Here is a 22,702-nt window from a genome sequence, read left to right as displayed (position 1 = left end):
CTTCCCTGGGCACATGGAGGGGGAAGACAGGTAGACTGGAGGAGTGCAGGGCCAAGGATTTGACGGAGCTGTTTCCTGAGAGTACAAAGAAGCCAAAAATACATCTGCATTGGAGAATCAGGTCTGGGAGACCTGGCTAGTCCTGAAACCCTCCCTCTCCCCTTGGTGCCCTTTCTGCCCTCCACCCTCAAGACCTCCTAGGTGGGAGGGTTATAGCCTGATCCACAAGAAAGAATGGTTTCTCAGAGCGTCCTGACTCCATCTCCTGAAATCTGACCCTGTCCATGGGAGTTGGGGCCTTTTCCGCAAAGTCTGCCCAGAGGGGGTCAGGTGAGGTGTGAGAAGAGGTAATGTCAGGACCTGCCCTCCAGAGGAGACTCCTTATGGCCTTGCCCTCAGACTAGGCTCCTTTCAGTTCTTTCTTGGCCCCTCCATCCTAGAGAGCCTTCAGCCTGGGGAATGGGCTCAGCCTCGAGGAGGGGCTCTCTAGTTTGCCATGGCAACATGTTGGCCCTCCTCACTTTCCAGAATCAGAAATAGAATTGGATGCCCTTCTTCGTGGGGAGAGACTGTTTAAAAACATGTAGGGGGGAGGGGTACAGTGGCAATGTCCCTGCCTGAACCCTGGGGGCTGGGCAGAAGGGGTCCAGCCTGGGAGCCTCTCTGGCTGCCCTGCTGCCCCTCCCTTTACCTGGATGAAATGCACTGGGCTTTGACCAGCCCAGAATTCTGAGTACAAAGGACTCAGCCTGCTTCAGCAGGGTGTGTAGCTGGCCCCTCTTCAGCACTGCCAGGCTCCTGGGAGGCCACTGGCTTAGAGGTGCCATTAGGGAAAATGGTCCTCCCAGGCTTAAGCCACCTGCTAAGCTATTGGGAGGAGGAGAAGGTTCATGTGGGACACAGGTTAGGTGGGGGCTTGGGGCTGCCGCACTCAGAAGGGAGGCATGTTGACTGCTTTCCAGCAGGGTCCATGCGTACAAGTCCGAGGCATGGTAACCAGCGGTGGTACATAGATTTCTGAAGTGGGCCAGAGCCTGGTGGTCTGGCTTCAGATTCTGGCTCTACTACTAATTAGCTAAGACCTCTGTGAATTCTTTCTCCTCTCTGTGCCTTGATTTCTTCATTCGTAAAATAGGGATGGTAGTGCCCGGCTCATCAAATTATCATGAGGCTGGGTTACATGCATTCAGCACCGCCTGGCTCGGAAGAAGAGCCCAATCGGTATCAGTCGTCGTTATTGTTGCTATAAGGGGGTGTTTGCTTCCCAGGAGGGGAAGAGCTTTCTCCTCTCTCAGGACTGCTTTCTTTGGGCCTTCCTTCATGGGCCCACATCCTTCAGCTGGCTCTGCTCCCTTCCCCAGGTTACCTCAGGAGAACAACCCCAGGTCAGTTGTTCACAAAGCTCCCAGCCCTGGAAAGGAAGATTATGCCTCACTTCTGCAGGAGAAGAGGGATGGCTCTCAGGGCCTCCCTCCATGCCTCCCCAGCCCTCCCAGGTTCAGCCCAGCTCAAGGCCTGCACATGCGCCAGAGGCTGCTACCAGCATCTCTGTTGTTGGGGAAAAAGCAGTTTGCTCAGGGCAAGAGATGAATGAAGTTGATAGTGTTCAGCATGTATGTGCGTGTGCATGTATACACACGCAGGCCACAGACCCTTCGGCTCTGCCACCTTCCTGGGCCACAGTGTGTGGTGACACAGTAGTGTTCAGAGAAATCTGTCCCCATTCTTAACTGAAGGCAGCATCTGGGGAGAGGGGAGGGGACCTGGGGGGCCTGAACGTGGCTGAGTCAGGCTTTGCCCCATGCTGCGTCAAGAAGGTGCGGTTGCAGCACAGTGCTAGCCTTAGTCCCCGGTCACATCGTTTCACACCCCACTGCCAACTGTAAGTACTATTTTTAACCTTTGTGAAAACACTGCTTCAGAGGACGAGCCTACAGCTGCATTCTCCACAAACCTGTTTCCTGGGCAGAAAGACTGAGGCCTGAAAGGACATAGCCCTGGGGACCAGATGGAAGAGGTTCAGAGCTGACAGCTGGCAGGAGGCAGGAGAACTGACGCGGCCTCAGGTCAGAACCTCCAGACTAGGCCTGTGGTTAACAGGTGGTTCCCCAAACTGCTGCCTAGGCCTGTCTTGTGTCGCAGTAGGTCACGTCTGGTGCTGGTGGTCCTGGCAGGTCCCACCCCTCCCTGCCTTATGTTTGCCCATTTAAGAAATGAAGGGTGAAAGTGCCCACCCAGTCTAATAGCTTACATTTCCTATGTGCCTACCCTATGTCCAGTCCTTTATCCAGCTTGTCCTCATTGTATATACAGCTGTGCCCACTGCATGCCCAGTCCTGCACCAACCATACCTCCACTCTGTAGCCAGCCCTGTGTCCCCTGTATCCCTACTGTGCCCCCTCTGTAATTGCCACTTGGCTGGCCTTGTGTCCACTGTGGCCTAGCCCTATGCCAAGTGCCCTGCCCCCCTCATGGCCAAGGAGAAGTTGACACAATGTGACAAGAGCTAGAACATTCTGACTTGAGGATTCTGAACAAAGGCCCCACCCCACCCCTGTGGCTCCCATAGTCACCTCTGTGGGATACAGACTGGTTCTAGGTTTCAAAGACATGTGGCTCTGGGGAGGGGGCTCTGTGAGGCACAGGCAGAGGAGAACCATCTGGAGCAGAAAGACTGCCAAGGAGCTGCTGTCCCTGGAGTGGGAGCCAGGGAACATGGGGGAGAGGAGCATGGGCCTGAGCTGGGCCCCTCACCCTCTTCTGTCTCCCAGGACTGAGTGGTAAAGGGGCTTTAATCCACCAAAGGCCCTTGAGTCACATACTTGGAACTCATCCCTGGGTCAGGCCTTAAGCCTCAAGTTGACACCTGAGAAGTGAGGAGAAAGAACCAGGTCTGGCATCTGAAGTACACTAGGAATCCAGAGTCTCCCCTGCCTACCTTTCTCTGTTGGCTTTACACTGCCACTCCTAGGCCCTGCCACAAGGGGCACTGTCCTCACTCTATGGCAGGCCTGGGTAGAGTAGTCACCTGGCTGGTAAGGGGAGAGGAGGCTGGCCTAGGGTTGGTGAACTTAACTAAGGTTCCTGGGCCTTTCTGTTTCCCAAGGTTCCCTGGGCAGACCGCATTCCTCAGGGGGGTGGGGCCCCTGGTTTCCCACACTTTGTCACCGCCCCCCCCCAGGTCACTGGGGGCTGTGATGTGTGGGGTCACCATGACAACGAAGTGGGGGCAGGGCACCTAGGGCCTGGAGCAGGACTATGGAAGTCACCAAGGAGGTGGGGGGCCCTGATACATCCGGCCCCCAAGACCACTCCTTGGCCAGCAGCCAGCAGCTGGGGGGTGGCCTCAGAGGGTCCCAGGGACCATGGATAAACTCGGGATCTGCATACTTCAGGCAGGGGTTGTCATTGTCCACCGAGGCCATCATTGATGGGACCTGTGGCCCTGCCTCCCAGGCCCATGCCCCTGAGCCCATTCACCAGCTACACCGGGACCCTGCTGAGGTTAGCTCCCAGTGTGGCTGTGAGCAGGCCTCCCAAGATATTCTGAGGCTCCCTTCTACTAGTCCGTTTCCAAGCTCCATCGTGGGAACCCAAACGCATCTCATCGTGGAGAACAGGACCCTGGCCCTACCCGTGTGCACAGCCAGTGACAGCACCAGTGACATGGCCCAGGATGGATTCTGCCGCTCCCGGCTTCAGGTGCAGGTTGCAGGGCAGGGCAAGGCTCCAGCTAAAGTCCTGGTAGGCTGGGGCAAAGGCCCTTGCAGTCCTGACCAAAGAGCCCCCGTGGGCAGCAGAAAGAGCCGGTGGCTACCCTATTTCCTGTCAGGGGAGGATGGCTCAGTTGTAGCCCAAGATCCTCCTCTGGCTCCAACTCAAGGTCAGGGCCAGGGCAAGTGCCCGTGTCCAGCCCAGGCTCCTCCAACTCCATCTCAGGCAAATACTTCAGTTGTGGATACAGCCCTAATGCCAGCAGTATCTGAACCTTACACCTCCAACCCTGACCACTCGACAGATACCCTTGCCATCACCAATGGCCTGTCCCAAGACCTCCTGCTCAGGGAGTGTGGCAATCGATGGTCAGTTGTCTTGGAGTCTTCCAAAGTGGTCACACCCTGCCAGGACAAAGTGGATTTTCATTTTCGGGAGGAGACTCCTGCCCCAGCGCCCACTCCAGAGGAGTCCTCAGACCATGTCCAGGAGCTTGAGGTTGCCAGAATGCAGGTGTTACCCAACCAGCCCGAGAACCCAGCAGAGAAGCCCCTGGTCTACACCTCCAGGCCAGGCAGCCCAACACCAGGCTCAGGATTCCCAGGGCCCCCCAAGTCCCAGAGGAGTAGCCATGAGATCTGCAGCTCTCAGCCAGACCAGCAGCCTCTCAATGTTTGCAACAATACCTGCTCCAATGTGCCAGCGTCTGCCTACCAAGTATCCTGCCACGAACAGTCCCCAGTCCAGTCTCCCAGGGAAGCCATACAGATTCCCCCTTCCAGTGCCCCTACCTGCCAGCTCCTGGATGCTGTGGAAGACTGTGTGCTGGTGTTTGATATAGTCACAGGCAACACCAGGATGGGTCTACTGTGCCATGACCCCATGGGTTCACGGGCAGTGCTCGTGGGCCTCATGCCCAGCCACCCATCCATCTATGTCCCTGAAAATGTGTTGTCCACTCGACCATTACCCATGCCAATCCTTTCCCCTGACAACAACCGTTCCAGATTCTGGTCCACTTCACCCGTACTGTCCAGCCCTGTGCCCTCTAGCCTCTCGTCGGGAAGCTATCGAGAGGTGGCCCTGGTTCCCAAGGAGGGGAGTATCAACTTGGAGTCATGGGACTCCCCTGGTACTGAGACACCCATCAGACTGTTCACTGGGCCCATTCCACTGGGGATGCCCCTCCAATTTGGTGAGAGGATATTGAGCCATGTTCATGAGCCTGGCTGGTCTAAACCTGATGCTGAAAAAAATGAAGCTAGTCACACCATCTGGATGCTGAATACAGCCAGGATGCAGGACACTTCCATGGTCCAGCCCAAGAAACTGCAGTGGATGAACTCAGAGCTGATCCCAGAGCCTACACCACAAGCGAAACCCCAGGTGATGTCCAGATCCCTACTCCAGGTGGATACAGGCAACCACAACCAGAAAGCGGTCCTTACTGCTCACCCTGACAACCTTAGGGCAGAAGGTGCTGGGCAGGCCTCCCTCAGTGGTCAGCTGCCACTAGCTGAGCAGTGTCCCCTGGCTGGACAGCCCCCTCCAACTGCTCAGCCTCCCTCTGCCGACCAGTGCCCCCTCACCAGGCAGACCCCCCTTTCTGGTCAGCCATTCCTGGCTGAGCAAGCCCCTTCTACCAAGCAGCTCCCCCTTCCTGGTCAGCCCCCTCTCACTGGAACCCCTCTTGCCAGGCAGCTTTCTCTCACTGGGAAGCATCCCTTTTCTCAAGAACCCCCCATTTCCAAAGAGCCCATCATCTCAGGAGGGACCCCCATCCCCAGGGAACCTGGCCAGGCCTCCACCTTGCATCAGGAAGGAGAGCCCTTGGGCTTGCCGGCCCACGTAGGGCTACTTCAGGTGCCCCTGGCCCCTAAGGAGACCCGTGTCTACGTGAGTAGAGAAAAGGTCGGTGTCGGTGCCACTCAAAGCTCCAGCACACATCAGCTCTCATCCTGGCAACCTGGCAGCTCCCCTGGGACCCAAGAGGAGCAGTTTTCCCTGGTCACATTATCTACACCTGGCACTGGCTGCAAGGTCTTGCCCGTGGCTATGGTGGGCAGTGACCCCCAGGGTCCCCAGTTCAAGCTGATGGCTGAGGACATTACGCTCTCACCAGTGGTTGCACACCTTGGCCTGCTCCGTGGGGCCTGCTACGAACTGGTGCCCGCCACGGATGCTCTGCCAGTGCAGTCCCCGGTGCTCTGCCGCCACTCACTGGGTCCCTACCAGGACATGGCGGCTGTGGTGATTGACACAGGCACGGGCTTCACCAAATGTGGACTGGCTGGAGAGGACCACGTCTTCAGTGTGGTGTCCTCACGTGTCCAACTGCTACAGCACCCAGCCCAGGACGAGCCTCGGTATGTGGTGCCCGAGGACCAAGAGGGCTCCTGTTTGGTGCTGAATCGAGGAGTGGTCTCAGACTGGGATGCATTGGAGGTGCTGTGGCAGCACTTGTTTTATTGCAGGCTGGGCGTGCGGCCGGAGGAGCTGGCTGTCCTCGTGGCTGACTCACCCATTTCACCGCACACCAACCGAGAAAAGGTGGCTGAAATACTCTTTGAGCGCTTCCACGTGCCAGCCATGCAGACGGCGCATCAGGCCCTCCTGGCACTCTATGCTTACGGGCGCACCACTGGGCTGGTGCTGGGCAGTGGCCATGGTACCTCCTATGTGGCGCCTATCCTCACGGGGGATCTGGCCCCCCCTCGACACCTACCGGCTGGACGTGGCTGGTGCTGACCTCACTGAATACCTGGCTCAGCTATTGCTGGCAGGTGGCCACTCGCCACCCAAGGCAGGGTTGGTCAACCAGATTAAAGAGGCCTGCTGCTATGTGGCCACGGACATGACAGCTGAGATGGCCCGCGCCCAGGCTCAGGCCCGAGTGGACTTCATGCTTCCAGACAAGCAGGTCATCACACTGGGCTCTGAGCGTTTCTGCTGCCCCGAGGCCCTCTTCCAGCCCGATCTGCTAGGCCTCAACCAGCCTGGCCTCCCACAACTAGCCCTCCTTAGCATTGGCCGGCTGGATGCCAAGCAGCAGGAGCAGCTGCTGGCCAATGTGGTGCTGGAAGGTGGCACCACCCTGGTGAATGGCTTTCCTGAGCGCCTAAGTCAGGAGCTGGGCCCCCGAGCCACTGTGCTGGGCTCTCCCCACCGTGCTGTTGCTGCTTGGCTTGGAGGCTCCATCATGGCATCCCGGGACTCCTTCCAGAGTCTGTGGCTCAGCCGCCGCGAGTACGAGGAGGAAGGCCCTTGGGCCATCTACAAGTACCATCTGTGAGCATATAAAAGTTCTGGTTCTGCTTACTTCGAGCACTGTGGCATGTTTTAGACACAGAGTGGTGTGGGGAAAGACAGAGGTCCAGGCATGGAGTTAGAGATGGGGACCCTGGCACTCCCAAGGCACACCCTGCCTCTGCACAATGGAACTCCATGGGCCCTGGCAATCCTATCCTTTCCAGAGAACCTCAGAGTCCCTTGGCTGGCATTGGCTCTGGTCTAGTCTGACCTTTACTGCACCCCAAGGGCAATCATAGACAGTGGCTGCTGTGGGTTTTGCCCCGTTGCCCTGGCGACAAGTGCAATTACCCTTGATTGCCAGCTGGTTGTCATGGCAATTTCAAACATAATGTAATAACCCACACAGCCTGGAGTGAGTCATGAAGGGGGGGGGACAGCCCCCTCCCCTAGCTCCAGAGGAAAAGATGGCTTGCCCTCCTCCCTCCTCCATCTTGGGCCCTCTACGGGGGGCTAAGGACAGCAACATGGACAACAGCCTAACAGTTCCAAAGATGGCTGGGGACCTGGAACATTTGTTGCTTCCAAGAGAGGGTACCTATAAAAGTCTGGGCTTCTTGGGGTAGCTGGCCTGGTGAAAAGTCTGAACTTTGCCTAAAGCTCTATGCTTCTGTGGCCAGTCAGAGTATGAGGGTATGGGAGTGCTGGCCTTTGGTGCCCTGGGGCAGGAAGTCAGGGTCATGCAGGTGTCAGATAAGTCCTGGATCTTGGGTGGGAGATACAACCTGAACTGGGCAATGAGGATCTGACTCGCTTTGTGGGCTCTGTGGATAGGTAGGTTCACACTTTATCCTGCCTCTCTGACTGTCTATCTCTGGTGAGAGCCAGAACTGTCAACCTTGGGCTCTTTTCCCCTCCTCAGCCTCCCGACCTGGGCTTCCCTGCCCACTGGCCTAGGGTACTGGCTTCTTCAGGATATCTTCATAGAGGCTACTGGACAATGTCAATGCCAACTGCCCCTGCTCTTTTCCCAAACTCTGCCCTGTCCTAAAGGGCTTTCCACCATTCCTCTGGCCAGGGGGTTGGCTAGAAGCCATGGCCCCTGACCTTGTCTAGCTCTAAATAGTAGAGGTGGGAATAAAGTTCCACGTGGGCCCAGTCCATGGCCTGGAAGAGTTGAGAGGATGGCATCTAGTTGGTATTGCTACCTCCTGCCCGGAGGGTGGCTAGAGATTGAAGCCAAAACACTGAAGACCTACCCTGCCTGTGTCTCCCTGGCTGGGGGCTGAGGGACAAGTGTGCTCCCATCCCAACACTGTGTTCTCATCTTTAGGTTGCTCTACCCACAAAGCGCAAAGACCCGGCTACCCGCCCCACCCCCCCCCGCGCCCCCCAGCAAATGCCTGACAGTGAGGGGCTGTCCTGGGTGGGGAGACTGGAAATAGCCTGTGATGTAGGGTCATCACAGCCCCTACCAGCCCTCGGGCATGGCCCAGGCTCTTCCCACATCCTGCTCCCATATCCTGATTCAGCCTCCACAGTCCTGAGGCCTGTGTCAGGCAGGGAGGGGACCGGTGGCTTCAGGGATCAGTGGCTTCACAGACTAGCAACAGTGTCCACGTACATGTGCGAGCAAGCACGCCTGGGTGCACACAGAATGCAGATACACGTGCCACTGGGCACCACTGCACACACTGTGCTATTGCCGTCTCCTTCAGCAGAAGAGCTCACGCACACATACACTCACACGTGTACACACACACCCCACCACGTGCACTCACCCACAGGCACATGGAGTGTGCACACGACCAAGAAGAGGTGGAGCACTGCCAGCAGCAGGCAGGGCTCTAGCAAACCACCTCTTCCCCTGCCTCTAAATCCCCCATTCTAGTTTCTACTTAGCCCAGCTTCTTCATACCCAGAGAGCTATGACCTTCAGGAAAGCCAGAAAATGTATGTCACATGTGTGGGGTCAGCAAGCCATGGCTCAGCTGTACTATACAACTCAGAAAACCATTGTTTCAAGGACAGTGGGCAGACAGCAGGAAGGACCGAATACCAGGCCATTCATTCATTCTGCAGACGTGAACTGAGCATACTGAAATGAAACACAGCCTCTGCCCTGCTGATGCCTAGCCTGCCAGGAGATTCCTACACAGTGGTGGGGTTGGTCCTGTGACTGAGACCACCCAGAGCACAGAGGGCCCAGAGGTGGCATCAGCCTGGCCTGGAAGAGGTGACCCAAAGCCAGGGAAGGATGTAAAGAGCTCCTTGACACCTTTGTCTGGAGGAAGATATTGAGGGGCCTTGTTTGAGTGGTCATTTCCCAGGCTAGCCTTCCCAACTCCAGCCCCAACTTCCTCACTTGAGCAGTCACTCCTGTCAGCAGCCATGGGGGGCCATACAGGGAAGACTCAGTCAAATCCAAGGGTTTGGAAATGACCTTACCCAGGATGGGGTCAGAAGGCTCACTGGGAGGTTTAGGGTGGGGTGGAACCCAGCTCCAGGCACCAAGAAGCCTGTCTGGCCTTCCGACATGGGCCTCAGGATGGTTCTCAGTGCTTGTGAGGGGGAAGGGGCAAGCATTGGGTCTATGTGCCTCCCTGACAAAGGACAAAGAAATGGCCAAGGACTTCCTTCAAATCTTCTTCCAGGCAGTTCTTAGCCTCTTCCCATCAGAGGACGGGACTGGTGGGACCCCTTGGTGCAATAGTTCTCCTGTATCCCCACATCCCAGCCTAGGCTGCTGGTGGTGATGCTGCTCATGAAGTGTTTGAGGGTGATTAAACTGGAAAGCACAATCCATACCATGTCATGGGTGACTTTTATAGGCTGGGAAATTCAGTGCTGCACAAGGAGGGGGGCCAGCCTTGTGGGCTGGGCTAGCCACCCTGGCTGGGACTTCGGAATGAGAAAGGCTGAATTGGGGTGGGGTGGGGGAATAGGAGTTTCTGCCACCATGGTCTGGAGCCCTCACTGACCACTTGCCCACATACTCAACCATGTGCTTACTATTCTTAGCTAGAGGATGCCAATCTGTAATGCAGCTTGCCCTAGCAACTGCACACTTTGTTCATGTAAGTAGGTTCCACCCTTTGGGTCAGGTTTTGGGAGCTAGGCAGAGTGCTGGTCCCCTGGGGACTACTACCTGCCAAGAGATTCCTGTGCAGCTCCAGGACTCTGCTTTCCCCACACCTCCTACTCCCCACTCCCTGCCATGTGTATAAGAAGGCCCCTCTGGCCCCTGTTGCCCAGTCAGTCCCAGGGCCTAAGGGAGTCTTTGAGAGCCAGGCCGGCGCCAGGCTGGCCAGTGCTCAACAACTCTTTACCGCTGGTCGTCCGCCCCCCTTCGAGTGGGTTTCTGGCCTCAAGCTCCTCAAGGGCCCGGGCGGAGCCGGTTGAGGGAGGCCCCGCCCCCAGCCCGCCCCCGGCCTGGGGTGCGAATCCGGTGCCGGCGAGCGGCGGGAGATGCTGGAGGTTTGCGAGCCCAAGCGGCTGCAGCTGGCGCCGCGTCTGCCCCGCGTGCCCGGAGCGGATTCTGCCCGCCGCCCCCGGAACCCTCGGCGCCCCACTGAACCCGAGATCGCTTCCTCCGTGTGACCGACCGGCGCTGCAGGTGCGGGGCGGGCCGCGAGGGGGGGGGGCCGCCCCCTGAACGCACGTTGTGGGGGTCTTGGGGGATTGGGTCTCTGGCTCAAGATTCGGGTCGCTCAGTGCGCGGGGGCTCCGCGAGGGCTTGGGGTCTCAGTGGGGGCAGAGCACGAGGGTTCTGGAGATCCGGGGGTCGGAGAGCGGGGTTGGGCTTAAAGTTCCCCGTCACCTCTCAAGGCTCGGGGGTCCCAGGGGAAGCCTCTGAGACTCAAGTCAGGCGAATCTTTCTCCCCCGATCCCCCCCCGCCCCTTTCGCCCCCCCCCCCCCCCCGTCTTGCTGGGCTCCTAATTGTGAAAACCTTAACCCTCCAAGGTTCGTGGTGCCCCTTGGGGGTAGGGGCCGAGGGCTAAGCCGACCCTCCTGACTCCCAGAGCCGCCTTCAACCCCTCCCAACTGCCCCCGGGTCCCCTTCCTCCAGCTAGGCAGTCACTAATTTCCATGACAACGGAGAGTTCTTTATAGGCGACAACCTGAAGGGGGCTGGGCGGGGCTGCCGCGAGGTGGGGGAGGAGGCCCCAAGCCCCTGGGGGCCCGCAGCCCCCTAGCCAAGATTCAGCTTCCAAGCCTTAACGTGGGGGCCAGTTGGGGGTTCAGGGCACCGACCCAGCGCTGCGCGGTGGGGGTAGGGGACGCACATGTTTCTGCTGGGAGGTGCGGGGCTTGGTGCTCACACGTGTGCCTCCCGCATGTGTGTTGCTGTGCCAGCGGGGGCGAGTCAGCAGCGCTGGGGAAGGGGGTCAGGGTGGCGCCACGTTGGGGAGCAGGGTCCCTGGCTGGTGTGTGTGTGGGGGGGGGCAGTGGACAATGAACAAATGAATTTCTGCCTTACCCAGCTTGTAGTGTCTGTCAGAGACCCTAGGCTCTCCCAGCCCCCCATAGCTGTGCCAAACTGCTTTTGTCCGCACCCCGTAGACAGAGCCTGCTCCACCAGGGTCCCTTCTGGGGAGCAGGGCCCTCTATCCTTCACCAAAAGCTTAGTCTGCAGCAGTCCAGCCCCTGTCCTGCTGCCCCCCTCCAAGGCCCAGACTCTGAGCCCCCCAGGACCACCTAGAGAGACCTGATTCTCCCCCTCCCCCCACTCCACACCTCCTCAGTTGAATTTTAGCCACTTGATAGACCCCAGTTTTCTCCACTGGGAAATTCGTGTCTCTCCTCCCCTCAGTGTCAGGCTGGGCTCAGGGTGCGGCAGAGGTCTCTGCCCTTCTTTCATAGCATTTGGTGTGAACCCCCAGGTGCCAAAGGCTGCCTTCCCCATATCTGCTGCTGGCCCTCCTCTCCAGCCCATGTCCTGGCCACCATTCCTTGCCCTGGAAGAAGGCCACAGACTTCATGATCTCCATCTAGGGAAATTGAGGCAGGGGGTTGGTGCTGTGCAGTTGTTATCCTGTTTCTGGGTTGTTTAGGGTGCTGTTTCTGGCCCCCCCTGACGGGATCCACTGTTGGAAAGCGGGATGGCTGCAGCAGGGAATTAGGCTGAACTGCAAGAGGGGCCCTGGGGACCCAAGGCCTGGGGAAGATGGCAGGTAAAGGGGGCGTAGCTAGTCTAGGCTGGGCTGGGCCAGTTGAGAGAAGGGGCTACAAAGGGAAGCAGCCAGGTCTGTAAGCTTCATTCTAGTCCCCTTCTCCAGGCATGCACCCTCCACCTGATGGACCTGCCTTACCTAAGCTGCCTAATGATTGGGAGAGGGGCTATGGAATTGTTCGGAGGGGACTGCAACAGCTGGCCTCTTCCCCCAGGCGTGGTTGTGCTTCCCACACCCAAGTTCAGTGCATTTCTGAGGGATACAGGAGGGTTCAGTGTCAAAGGTCCAGGCACCATGGGCAGCTCATGGCCCAGGTGTTCAGAGCATATGGCTGTGGAGGCCTTAAGGCTCTGCTGGGTGCCCATAGACCCCTTCAGAACCCCTACCCACCTTTCTTGCCTGTGTCATTGTGCCTGTGTCCTTTTTATTGTCACCCTTCCATCACTTTTTGCCATTGTCCCTCACTGTTCCTGCCCCCCTCTCTCTTTTCTAAAGTCTCTCAATTCCCCCTCCTCCCCTTCCTTGATGGGGCCAGGTGCCAGAACCCATGGGGAAGGAGTTGGGCCAAAATCTCAAGGAATTCTTAGAAAAGGGGTTGGCCAACACCTCTCCCCTTCCCCTTCCCTTTGTTTCAAAACTTCCATCACCATAGCAATCCTTTACTCTGGGGCCTTCCCCTGCATTTCCCTCCTCCACCCACAGGGCAGCAGGGCCGCCAGTGGATTTTCCTTCAGGGGTTCAAAGACTGGGACCCCAGGTGCCTGGGAGGGTCCAGTTGGTTCTTAGCCCTGTCATGCCAAGTTCAAGGCTGAACTTTCTGGAGGCACCACTAGACTATATGCCCACTGCTGAGGCTGGAGAGGCCCCCTGTCCTTACTCCGTCATTAGACGGGAGAGTCAGCAGCAGGAACTATGGACCGTGGTTTAGCTGGAGCCTGAGGCCCAGCCACAGCGGCCCCCTGCCCACGTCCCTGAAGCAGCTGGACAGTGGGCTAGAAGATTGGCTGTGCCTTCTGACACCAGACCCTGAGGATGAAGTCTCCATTTCCCCTGGTCCTTCTAGTGAGACCTCAGCTGTGAGAGCCAGGCAAGGCTTGGGCCTAGGCATGTCCTTTGCAGCAGGAAATGCAGCCCCAGTCCCTGAGAGACGAGAGTAGGGGAGGGGAGGGGGTACCTGAAGGCTGGTGTTCACAGCTGCCACTAAATCGGGAGGTGTTGCCCACAGTTGTTGGGAGGTAACAGGAGGCCTCTTGGGCCCCTCCTGGCCTCCCAAGATTTACTGCAAGCTCTGGAACTCTACATGGGAGAGGTCCAAGGCAGCGGGAAACTTGTTTATTGCTGTGAAAGGTGGGGCCTGAACCAGGCTGACCCCAGTGGAGGAGGGAACAAGACTCCAATGCAGGACCACCTCTGGAGCCAGACTTGCTTAAGGCTGCAGCAGGGCCCCTATGGGACCCTTTATTACCAGGGCACCAACAGGCAGAGTGTCCCTCAGGTTTGCCTGAGGCTCGATTGCCCAAGCCCAGGGGTCAGACCTGAGGAGCAGGCAGTAACTGGGAGTGCTTGGCCATCAGGCATCCTTAGAGTCAGCTGGAGGGCACTGACAGTGCCAGGCTCCGCGCTTCCCCTGAGCTCCCTTTGGACAGCCCCCTGTGCACACCGTTTCTCTGCAGGAAATGAAAAGAGCCATGTCTCTAGGGAAACGGCCGTTATGGGGCTTCTGTGTCCTCCCATGTCCCAGTGTGGACCTGGGCTCTGCCCCTGTGTCAGTGGGAGGATAGTTCTCCACTGTTGGGTATTGGGTCTGGGCTGACTGGGCCGTGGGGGGTGAGAAATGCAAACCCCTTTCTGCCTGGCTTGTCACCGTTCTTGAAGCTGTCCCTTGACTGTTCCCCTAGCTTCAGGACCAGGGCCTCCCTTGTTGCAAGCAGGTGCCAGGGGCTTGGTGCGCACACCAGCAACCTCCCAGGCAGCAGCAGTGGGCAGCAGATGGTGGAGAGGGTGGGGGTAGAGGGGACCCCTTTTCTCCTTTCTTCGCCCTGGGGCTAGAAAGGGGGTAGAGGCAAATGGGTACAGTTTGGTGAGGGAAGCAGTAACCGACTGAGATCAGGGCACCCATGGTAGGGAGAGAGGCCCATCTGTCCCTGCCCCATTCATGAGGTTTTAGGATCTAGATCCAGGCTGATGTGACTGTGAGCAGAGGCCTGGATTTCTGTGGTGGAGGAGACCACAAGACTAACCCTGGATCCTTGCGAGCACAAGAGAATATGTATGGCTGAAAGCTGGGCCAATATCAGGGATGGGCATATACAGAATCTCCCACACCATGCAGCAGAGCAAGGAGCTGATAGGGTGGGGGAAGTGGAGGTTGTGGAAAGTATCTCAGAGAAGGGCCATTTTGAGCCTGGAACATCAGAATCATTTTAGACAATTGGTTGCACAAACAACCTTATAATGTCAGAAATCACAACAAACCAAGAAAGAGATTAAGCACCGGTCTTGACACCTAGCTCATGTGGAGGCTGCTTCACAGGGAGGCCAAGGTGGGCAGTACCCTTGTCAGTGTCCACACTTCCTGCCATTGAATGGACACAGTTGAGCTGGTTAGTCACCTGTTGTTGGATTTTAGGTAGTTGCTGATTTTTTTTTACGTTATAAATAACTCTGCCGTGACAAATAGGATACTGATGGGAAGCTTTGGGGGAAGGGCATTCCTGCCACAGGGAACGGTGTAAGCAAAGCAACAGAGCTGGGACACAGGTCCCTCCCACCTCTCCTGGGGGGCCCACAGGCTGAGGTACCACCCTCCTGCCCAGTACATGGCTCTTGGATTCCAGCCCGGAAAGGGAATCACAGTGCGTTAGAGCCATTGAGGGACTGATGCAGGCCCCCTCCCCCAGATTGTTAGGGCACAGAGATGAGTGGCCGGCAGTGGTGGGTGGCTGTGCCTCTGCTCTCAGCTGTGAGTGTGGGATTCCAGCCACATGCTCCTCTCCGGCAGACACAGGAGCAGGGCTGTGACCATGGTGGCAAAGACACACAGTCGGGGACAATCTTCAAAGCTTCTCTTGTTTGCCTCTGCAGTGCCTCACAAGATGGCTTAAGCCCTGGCTTAAATCACGCCAGTGAAATGCATTTGTGTTTCCTGAGCCCAAATAACCCATATGAGGGAAAGATGAAATTTGTTTCCTAATGCTGAGGACAAATTTGAGGGAAAACTTACGGGACTATGACCCCTGGGGAGGGAGTGGCCTCTGCCTGGGAGGAATCCAGCAAAAGCCAGGGCTAGCCATGGGACTTGTGTGGGTCCTGGCCTTTGACCCTGGCTGGCAGAGTCCCTGTGACCCAAGCGGCTTCCTCTGGGGATGTCTTCTTTCCTTCTCTACTACCGTGTAGTTGCAGTGAGTCCAGATAGGGGAGCATCTAGGTGCACAGCAGGTGCTAATCGGCATGGAGGGACAGTAGGCACAGCCAGCAGCAGCAGGGTCATTTGCAGCCTCCATGCAGAGCTTTTGCCATGGCCTCAGTATCACATTAACCATGTGTTATGGAGGTCCAGACAGTCACTAACTCCCCTCCTGAAGTTTACCTGTAGCAAGAGCTGCGAGTGCATTTTCCTTTGGGTGCTGGAGCCAGTCCACCCAGCACCGCAGGTGAGGATTGGGTTGGCAAGGTTGCATACCCATGGGTGCCATGTCCCAGGTGCCAGAGTGCCTGGAACCCACTGTAGTCAGCTGCATGTGGTCACCTTTGTGACACCCACCCCTGGCCAGGATCTTATTCCCTGGACCTGACTGCCCAGGTCTCCTGTGGGCCCTGGCAGTGAGGCCCTGGCAGGCTTGTCTAGCTTTTCTGGACCGTTTACCCCTGCATGCCTCCTGGCAAATCCTTCTCCTCTAAGGCTCAGCCCTGCTGCTGCTTCTTCCTCAAAGCCTTTCCTCACTTCCACCCAAATGGGGTCTCTCTGAGGAAACTCTCCAAGGACTGTGCCTGAATGCAACATTTATTAAATCAATAAAGGTAATCATAGTAAAAATTCTAACAGAAAATAATACAAGATATAAATCTGCCCCTTTAACACACAATTCTTTGCCCCAAAGAGCACTCTGATTTTCTTAGCTGTCTTTCCAGAATGGAGTTTGGAGTATACACTGGAATATAAACTTTAAAAAATTTACCCAGGGGAGCCTGGGTGGCTCAGTTGGTTAAGCGTCCAACTTTGGCTGTGGCCACCATCTCATGGTCTATGAGTTTGAGTCCTGTGTCGGGTTCTGAGCTGAGAGCTCAGAGCCTGGAGCCTGCTTCAGATTCTGTCTGTCTCTCTCTCTCTCCCTCTCTCTCTCTCTCTCTCTGTCCCTCCCCCACTCATGCTCATGCTCTCTCTCTCTCAAAAAACAAATAAACATTTAAAAAATCGTTTTTAAATAAAAAATTTACCCAAATAGCAGCACCCTTGACCCAGCATTCTGTCCCTTGCTTTTCTACTTAACATATCTCAGAAACCGTCCAACAGCAGTGCATTTCCATACTTTATTCTTTGTAATAGCTACCCAATATTCTTTAAAAAAAAATTTTTTTTTAACATTTATTTATTTTCGAGAGACAGAGAGAGACAGAGCATGAGCAGGGGAGGGGCAGAGAGAGAGGGAGACACATATTCCGAAGTAGGCTCCAGGCTCCAAGCTGTCAGCACAGAGCCCGATGTGGGGCTCGAACTTGCAAACCACAAGATCATGACCTGAGCCGAAGTTGGACGCTTAACCAACTGAGCCACCCAGGCGCCCCTACCAAGTGCTCTTCAATATGAATGGCTATAATTTCTTTTTTGATTAAAATTTTTTTTGTGTGTTTATTTTATTTTTGAGAGAAAGAGAAAGAGACAGAGAGAGACAGAGAGAGAACGAGTGGGGGAGGGGCAGAGACAGCGGGAGACACAGAATCTGAAGCAGGCTCCAGACTCTAAGCTGTCAGCACAGAGCCTGATGTGGGGCTCGAACTTGCAAACCACAAGATCATGACCTGAGCCGAAGTCTGTGTTTAACCGAAAGAGCCACCCAGGCACCCCCACAGATAGCTATAATTTTTATCAACATTTTAAAATTGTGAAATATATCGAAAATCTAGAAATGTGCCCCAAACTTGTATGTACATTTTTACAAATTATTATAAAGCAAACACCTGTGAAAACCACCACTCAGGTTCAGAAATCAGCTCTCCAGAATCTCCCCGTGTCTTGACTCAATCGCAACCACTCTCTTTCTTGTGGAAGGACTCATAGTACTTATTTCCTAGCTCTTTTTGAAAACAGTTTTACCAGAATGTTTGTATCCTTAGTACAAGTTAGTTCTGCATGTTTTGAACTCTGAATCAATAGGATTATGCTGTATGTATTCTTTTGTGTCTATTTCACTCAACACTGTATTGGTGAGATTCACCATGTGGTTGGCTATAGCTATAGCTCCTTCATTTCCATTGCTGTGTAATATGAGTGTCCTGCGGCAAAAATGTATGCATTTCTGCTCAAGTCTTTGCTAACACTTGGTATCTTCAGACTTTCAGAGATGGCTATCTGCTGGGTGGGTGGTTATATTCCCCATCATCTGTGCAATAGCTGAAATTTAAAGAAATTGGTAAAAAAATTGTTTTAATGTACATAATAGAAAGTGATTCCCTGATATGTCAGTTTAATATGTTTTTCGTAAGTAGGGGCTGTTGTAGTTCAGGCAGCCAAGCTGAGTGGCAGGAGCTGTGGCCAGAAAAGCAGGGGTAGGAGGCTGACCACCCTCTAGCCCTTCCTAGTGCAGTCTCTGCCCCTTGCCTTGTCCTGAGCCATGCTGGGGTCTCCCAGAGCCAGCCTCCGTACTGTGGGGAGAAGCCTCCATGTTGTGGTACAGCTGAGCCAGACTCCATCCTGTCTGCAGCTCAGAGACTGGCAATGCCGTTTGGGTGTGTGACTCTGGGCGATAAGAAGAACTATAACCAGCCGTCGGAGGTGACTGACAGATATGATTTGGGACAGGTCATCAAGACGTGAGTGCGGGGTCTTGTGGTCAAGGGTGGGTGGGCAAGGGCCTGGGAAAGGAGAGCAGAGGGCAGCCCACATTGAGGCCAGGGCTGAGTGGGGTGCTTGCTGGCTACAGTGAGGAGTTCTGTGAGATCTTCCGGGCCAAGGACAAGACGACGGGCAAGCTGCACACCTGCAAGAAGTTCCAGAAGCGGGACGGCCGCAAGGTGCGGAAGGCGGCCAAGAACGAAATAGGCATCCTCAAGATGTGAGTGTGAGGCCTCGGGGTGGGGTGGCATAGGAGGTAGCAGGGAATGGTTTCAAGGGCAGGTGACCTCAAGCAGTACCAGGCTCTGGCCAGTTAGTTTGCTGTGGCCCACGGTGGCAACCAGAGCCTCTCTTAGGGGTTTACCCAGCCCTAACTGTTGGCCCCTCTCTCCGCTGCCAGGGTGAAGCATCCCAACATCCTGCAACTGGTGGATGTGTTTGTGACCCGCAAGGAGTACTTCATCTTCCTGGAGCTGTGAGTGTGGGTCTGGGGTCCCCGGATTCCTCAGTCCCCAGGGCCTTTACCTGCTCTGCCCTCTGCAACCAGGGAAAGCCCCCTTTCTGGCCCCTTGGGGTGTTGGGTCCCCGTGCCTTGCCCAGCTAGCTGCCTGGTGTAGGCAGCCTGCCCAAATACTCCTGCCCCACCCCCGATCCTGCCCACTCGGGCTCAGGGGCTGGTGTCCCTCAGGGCCACGGGGAGGGAGGTGTTTGACTGGATCCTGGACCAGGGCTACTACTCGGAGCGAGATACAAGCAATGTGGTGCGGCAGGTCCTGGAGGCCGTGGCCTACCTGCACTCACTCAAGATCGTGCACAGGAACCTCAAGGTGAGGCCAGGAGCCAGGTCTGTTGGCACCCGGCCTGGGGCTGAGGTGGGCAGCACCTTGGGGTCTTGGTCTAGCCTCTGAGGTCCTCATGGAGTCTTTCTCTGCCCACCCACATGTCATTCCTGCCCGGAGCAGCTGGAGAACCTGGTTTACTATAATCGGTTGAAGAACTCAAAGATTGTCATCAGCGACTTCCACCTGGCTAAGCTAGAGAATGGCCTCATCAAGGAGCCCTGTGGGACTCCCGAGTACCTGGGCAAGCAGGGGGTGGGGCAGGGACAGGGTGGGGGACAACCTTCAAGGAGTGGCTCTGGGTAGGGGGAAGGAAGTCTCCAACCCAGGAAGTGGGTATGAGCGGTCCCAGGCTTGGCCAGGCCTGATATTGACCACCAGATGGACACTGTGTTTGCAGCCCCAGAGGTGGTAGGCCGGCAGCGGTATGGACGCCCCGTGGACTGCTGGGCCATTGGAGTCATCATGTACATCCTGTGAGTGAATGGGTTTGTAGCCAGGCCAGGTGGGGTTCTGTGTCCATAGCCTTCTTTAGTGACCCTGCCCTTTGGCCCCCATGTAGGCTTTCAGGGAACCCACCTTTCTATGAGGAGGTGGAGGAAGATGACTATGAGAACCACGACAAGAACCTCTTCCGCAAGATCCTAGCTGGCGACTACGAGTTTGACTCTCCATACTGGGATGACATTTCCCAGGCAGGTGAGGAGGTGCCCAGTGTGTGGGTAGCGGGAGGGTTGGTATGGGGGACCTGCTCTCAGCCTTCTCTGCTGGACTCTACTCCTACCTCCCAGCCTATTCATCACCTCTAGACAGTGATATGAGGTGCCAATGCCTCACCTCTCCTTGGCTTTGTCCCCAGCCAAAGACCTGGTCACAAGGCTGATGGAGGTGGAGCAAGACCAGCGCATCACTGCAGAAGAGGCCATCTCCCATGAGTGGTGAGCAGGGCCCATGGAGGACAGAAGGAGAGGCCAGATTTCCCTTGGCCTCTGTCCTCCTCACATCTAGTAGCCCCCATCCTTGAGGCTTTGAGTAGGGGTTGGGGGTGCCCAGAGCTCAGGCCCAGCCCAGAGGCCTGCCTGGTAACTTCTGGATCTTAAGAGAAAAGGACTGGGCAGTCTCCCTGAAGGCCTATACACCCTCAGATCCAGATGCATCTGTACCCTTTCTAGGATTTCTGGCAATGCTGCTTCTGATAAGAACATCAAGGATGGTGTCTGCGCCCAGATTGAAAAGAACTTTGCCAGGGCTAAGTGGAAGGTAAGGGTTGGATGACTCCCTTTCTTGGATTGATCCCAAGTGCTCCTTCTGGCACACACAGTTTCTTGCCTATATCATATCCCTGCAGCCACACACAGGCGTTTCTTCAGCTATCAGGTGTGATTGTAGCCACTGTCACTACCTTAAGTGGGTGTGTTGAACAGCTGGGTCCCTGGCCCTCGGGTGGTCAGAGGCAGCCAGGGACGCCATAGAATGGTCTGTGTTTGGCCTTTGCGAAGGAACGGATCCAGCTTCTGTGAGCCCCACTCTGAGCCTCTCTCCACTGCCCTCCTTTCAGAAGGCTGTCCGAGTGACCACCCTCATGAAACGGCTCCGGGCACCAGAGCAGTCCAGCACAGCTACAGCCCAGTCTGCCCCAGCCACAGACACTGCCACCGCTGGGGCTGCAGGTGGGGCCACAGCTGCAAGTGGAGCTGCCCCAGCCCTTGGGGGCAGTGCCACCTCAGCCACAGTGGGTGATGCTGCTTTTGCTGCAAAGAGTGATAATACAGCCCCCGCAGACCGTAGTGCCACCCCAGCCACAGATGGCAGTGTCACCCCAGCCACTGATGGCAGTGTCACCCCAGCCACCGATGGGAGCATCACCCCAGCCACTGATGGGAGCATCACCCCAGCTACCGACAGGAGTGTTACTCCAGCCACCGACGGGAGAGCCACACCAGCCACAGAAGAGAGCATCATGCCCACCACTCAAAGCAGTGTCACACCGGCCACCAAGGCAGCTGCCACCCCTGAGCCGGCTTTGGCCCAGCCGGACAGCACAGCCCCTGGGGGCACAACAGGCCAGGCTCCACCCTCTAGTAAAGGGGAAGAGGCTGCTGGCTATGCCCAGGAGTCTCGGAGGGAGGAGACCAGCTGAGTGGGCAGTCTGGTGTGGGGCAGGGGATGGGCAGGAGGGTGGGAGAGTGGATGAGGGGCTTCTCACTGTACATAGAGTCATTGGCCTGATGCCCTTGCTCCCCCTGCCCCTGCCTCCCAGTGTGGGGCATGTCTGGGGGCCACGGGAGAGCAGTCTCATCTCCTGTGTGTATGTGCGTGAGTGGTGGGCAGGCCAGAGGCAGGACCGGCCCCAGCCCCTGCATGGATTCCTTGTGGCTTTTCTGTCTTTCGCTAGCTTCACCAGTTTCTGTTCCTTGCGGGATGCTGCTCTAGGGATACTCAGGAGGTCCCTGCTCCCTTCCCCTTCCCTTTTTGCCTCACAATTTCCCCAGGCAGGCCCTGCAGGTCCCATCCTTTCCCAGGCCCTAATCTTGGGTGGCCTTGCCCTGAGAGCTGGTCCTCCAGCGAGGCCCTGTCAGCGGTCTTAGGCTCCTGCACATGAAGGTATGTGCCTGTGGTATGTGGGCTGCTCTAAGAATGGACACAGGCTTGTATAGAGAATTCAAAAATCTAGGGCAGTATGCTTTAAGACAAGACTGGTCGCATGGTTGGGGGCACTGCTTGGTAGCTTTAGGGGTCCTCAGAAGTGAAAGAGAATGAGTGGGGGGGGGGGGTAGAAGCTTCCATCTTTGTCCCTGGAAAGTTCTCACCAACACCCTTATGCTATTTCCTGCCCTCCTGGGTTCTGCAGTGGGTTGCCCTGTGCCCTGAGCTTCATGAGCCTGTAAGGGGAAGGAGGAGCAGTTGGGATGTGGCAGTGAAAACTGGAAGGCAGAGTGCAGGCCCAGCATGTCATGCACCAGCCTAGCTTGGTCCTTACCCTGAGCCAAACAGGGAGGGCTGGTATCCCCTGGCTCTTTTCTGATGGAGTCCCTTAGGTTCAGTCTACAGTCCTCTCCACTGAAGGGGGCCTGCTGCATGGCAGTGTCCCATAGTCTGATTTAGGGGGTTGCCCTTCATAGGGGCAGATTTCTGCCCTCCTAATCCAACAACAAAATAGAGAGGAACCCCCTCTACGTCTGTGACCCACTTCCCCTTCTATCATGGCTGAAACAGAGGTCCAGGTGCCTCTGAGCCATGCTGAGTTGCTTTTTCTGGGATGAGGAAGTGGAATAAGGCTTCCCCGTTTCCTGATCGAGGCTCCTGGCAGGTGCCCTTTGTCAGACCCCACCACAGCTTGGGCAGGCAGCCACACTGGTCCCGGCCTTTGCTCGGCACTCCAGTGTCAGTCCTGCCCTTCTCCCTGCATGCCTGTGGGTCTGCTCTGGTGTATGAAGGTTGGTAGGCTAACTGTGTGCCTGCTGAACCTGGCAAATAAATGTCACCCTGCCAAAGCCTCTGGCCATCCTCTCGCCGTTGCTTCCTCTGTCTTACTGGGGAGGGGCCCCTGGAAGGCAATGGGGAGGAAGAGGCTGGGAGCAGGTTCACAGGTATTGGTCTGTGCTCAGTGCCATGAGGATTGCTTGGGCTGAGAGTGCAGATCATCCTTTACCACTGTGTGTTCCTTGATTGT

The 22,702-nt window shown here is 56.3% G+C and overlaps 2 protein-coding genes across 3 annotated transcripts; both read left to right on the top strand.

Annotated features, from left to right (window-relative positions):
• The first annotated feature begins 3,209 nt into the window (after window positions 1-3,209).
• Window positions 3,210-7,032, top strand: LOC121011217 (uncharacterized). The gene is given in 2 exon segments (XM_040445408.1): window positions 3,210-6,423; window positions 6,425-7,032. Coding segments are annotated over 2 exon segments (3,747 nt in total). The 5' UTR covers window positions 3,210-3,258; the 3' UTR covers window positions 7,007-7,032.
• Window positions 7,033-10,388: 3,356 nt separating this feature from the next.
• Window positions 10,389-22,541, top strand: CAMKV (CaM kinase like vesicle associated). Of its 2 annotated transcripts, XM_040445401.1 has the most exons (11): window positions 10,391-10,579; window positions 18,060-18,168; window positions 18,279-18,410; window positions 18,591-18,665; window positions 18,879-19,017; window positions 19,153-19,273; window positions 19,430-19,505; window positions 19,592-19,728; window positions 19,889-19,967; window positions 20,202-20,289; window positions 20,588-22,541. In XM_040445401.1, exons 2-11 carry the CDS (start codon window positions 18,074-18,076, stop codon window positions 21,167-21,169), a joined length of 1,524 nt encoding a protein of 507 aa, XP_040301335.1. In that variant the 5' UTR covers window positions 10,391-10,579; window positions 18,060-18,073; the 3' UTR covers window positions 21,170-22,541. The 2 variants fall into 2 exon arrangements, with proteins under 2 accessions (XP_040301336.1, XP_040301335.1); XM_040445402.1 differs by lacking the exon at window positions 18,279-18,410 and having other exon boundaries at window positions 10,389-10,579.
• The last annotated feature ends 161 nt before the right edge of the window (window positions 22,542-22,702 follow it).

Source organism: Herpailurus yagouaroundi, unplaced genomic scaffold (genome assembly GCF_014898765.1).
Source record: "Herpailurus yagouaroundi ecotype Mexico unplaced genomic scaffold, PumYag 193, whole genome shotgun sequence".
NCBI lineage: Eukaryota > Metazoa > Chordata > Mammalia > Carnivora > Felidae > Herpailurus > Herpailurus yagouaroundi.
The sequence above is the reverse complement of the archived record's forward strand: the minus strand, read 5'-3'. Positions and strand labels throughout refer to the sequence as shown.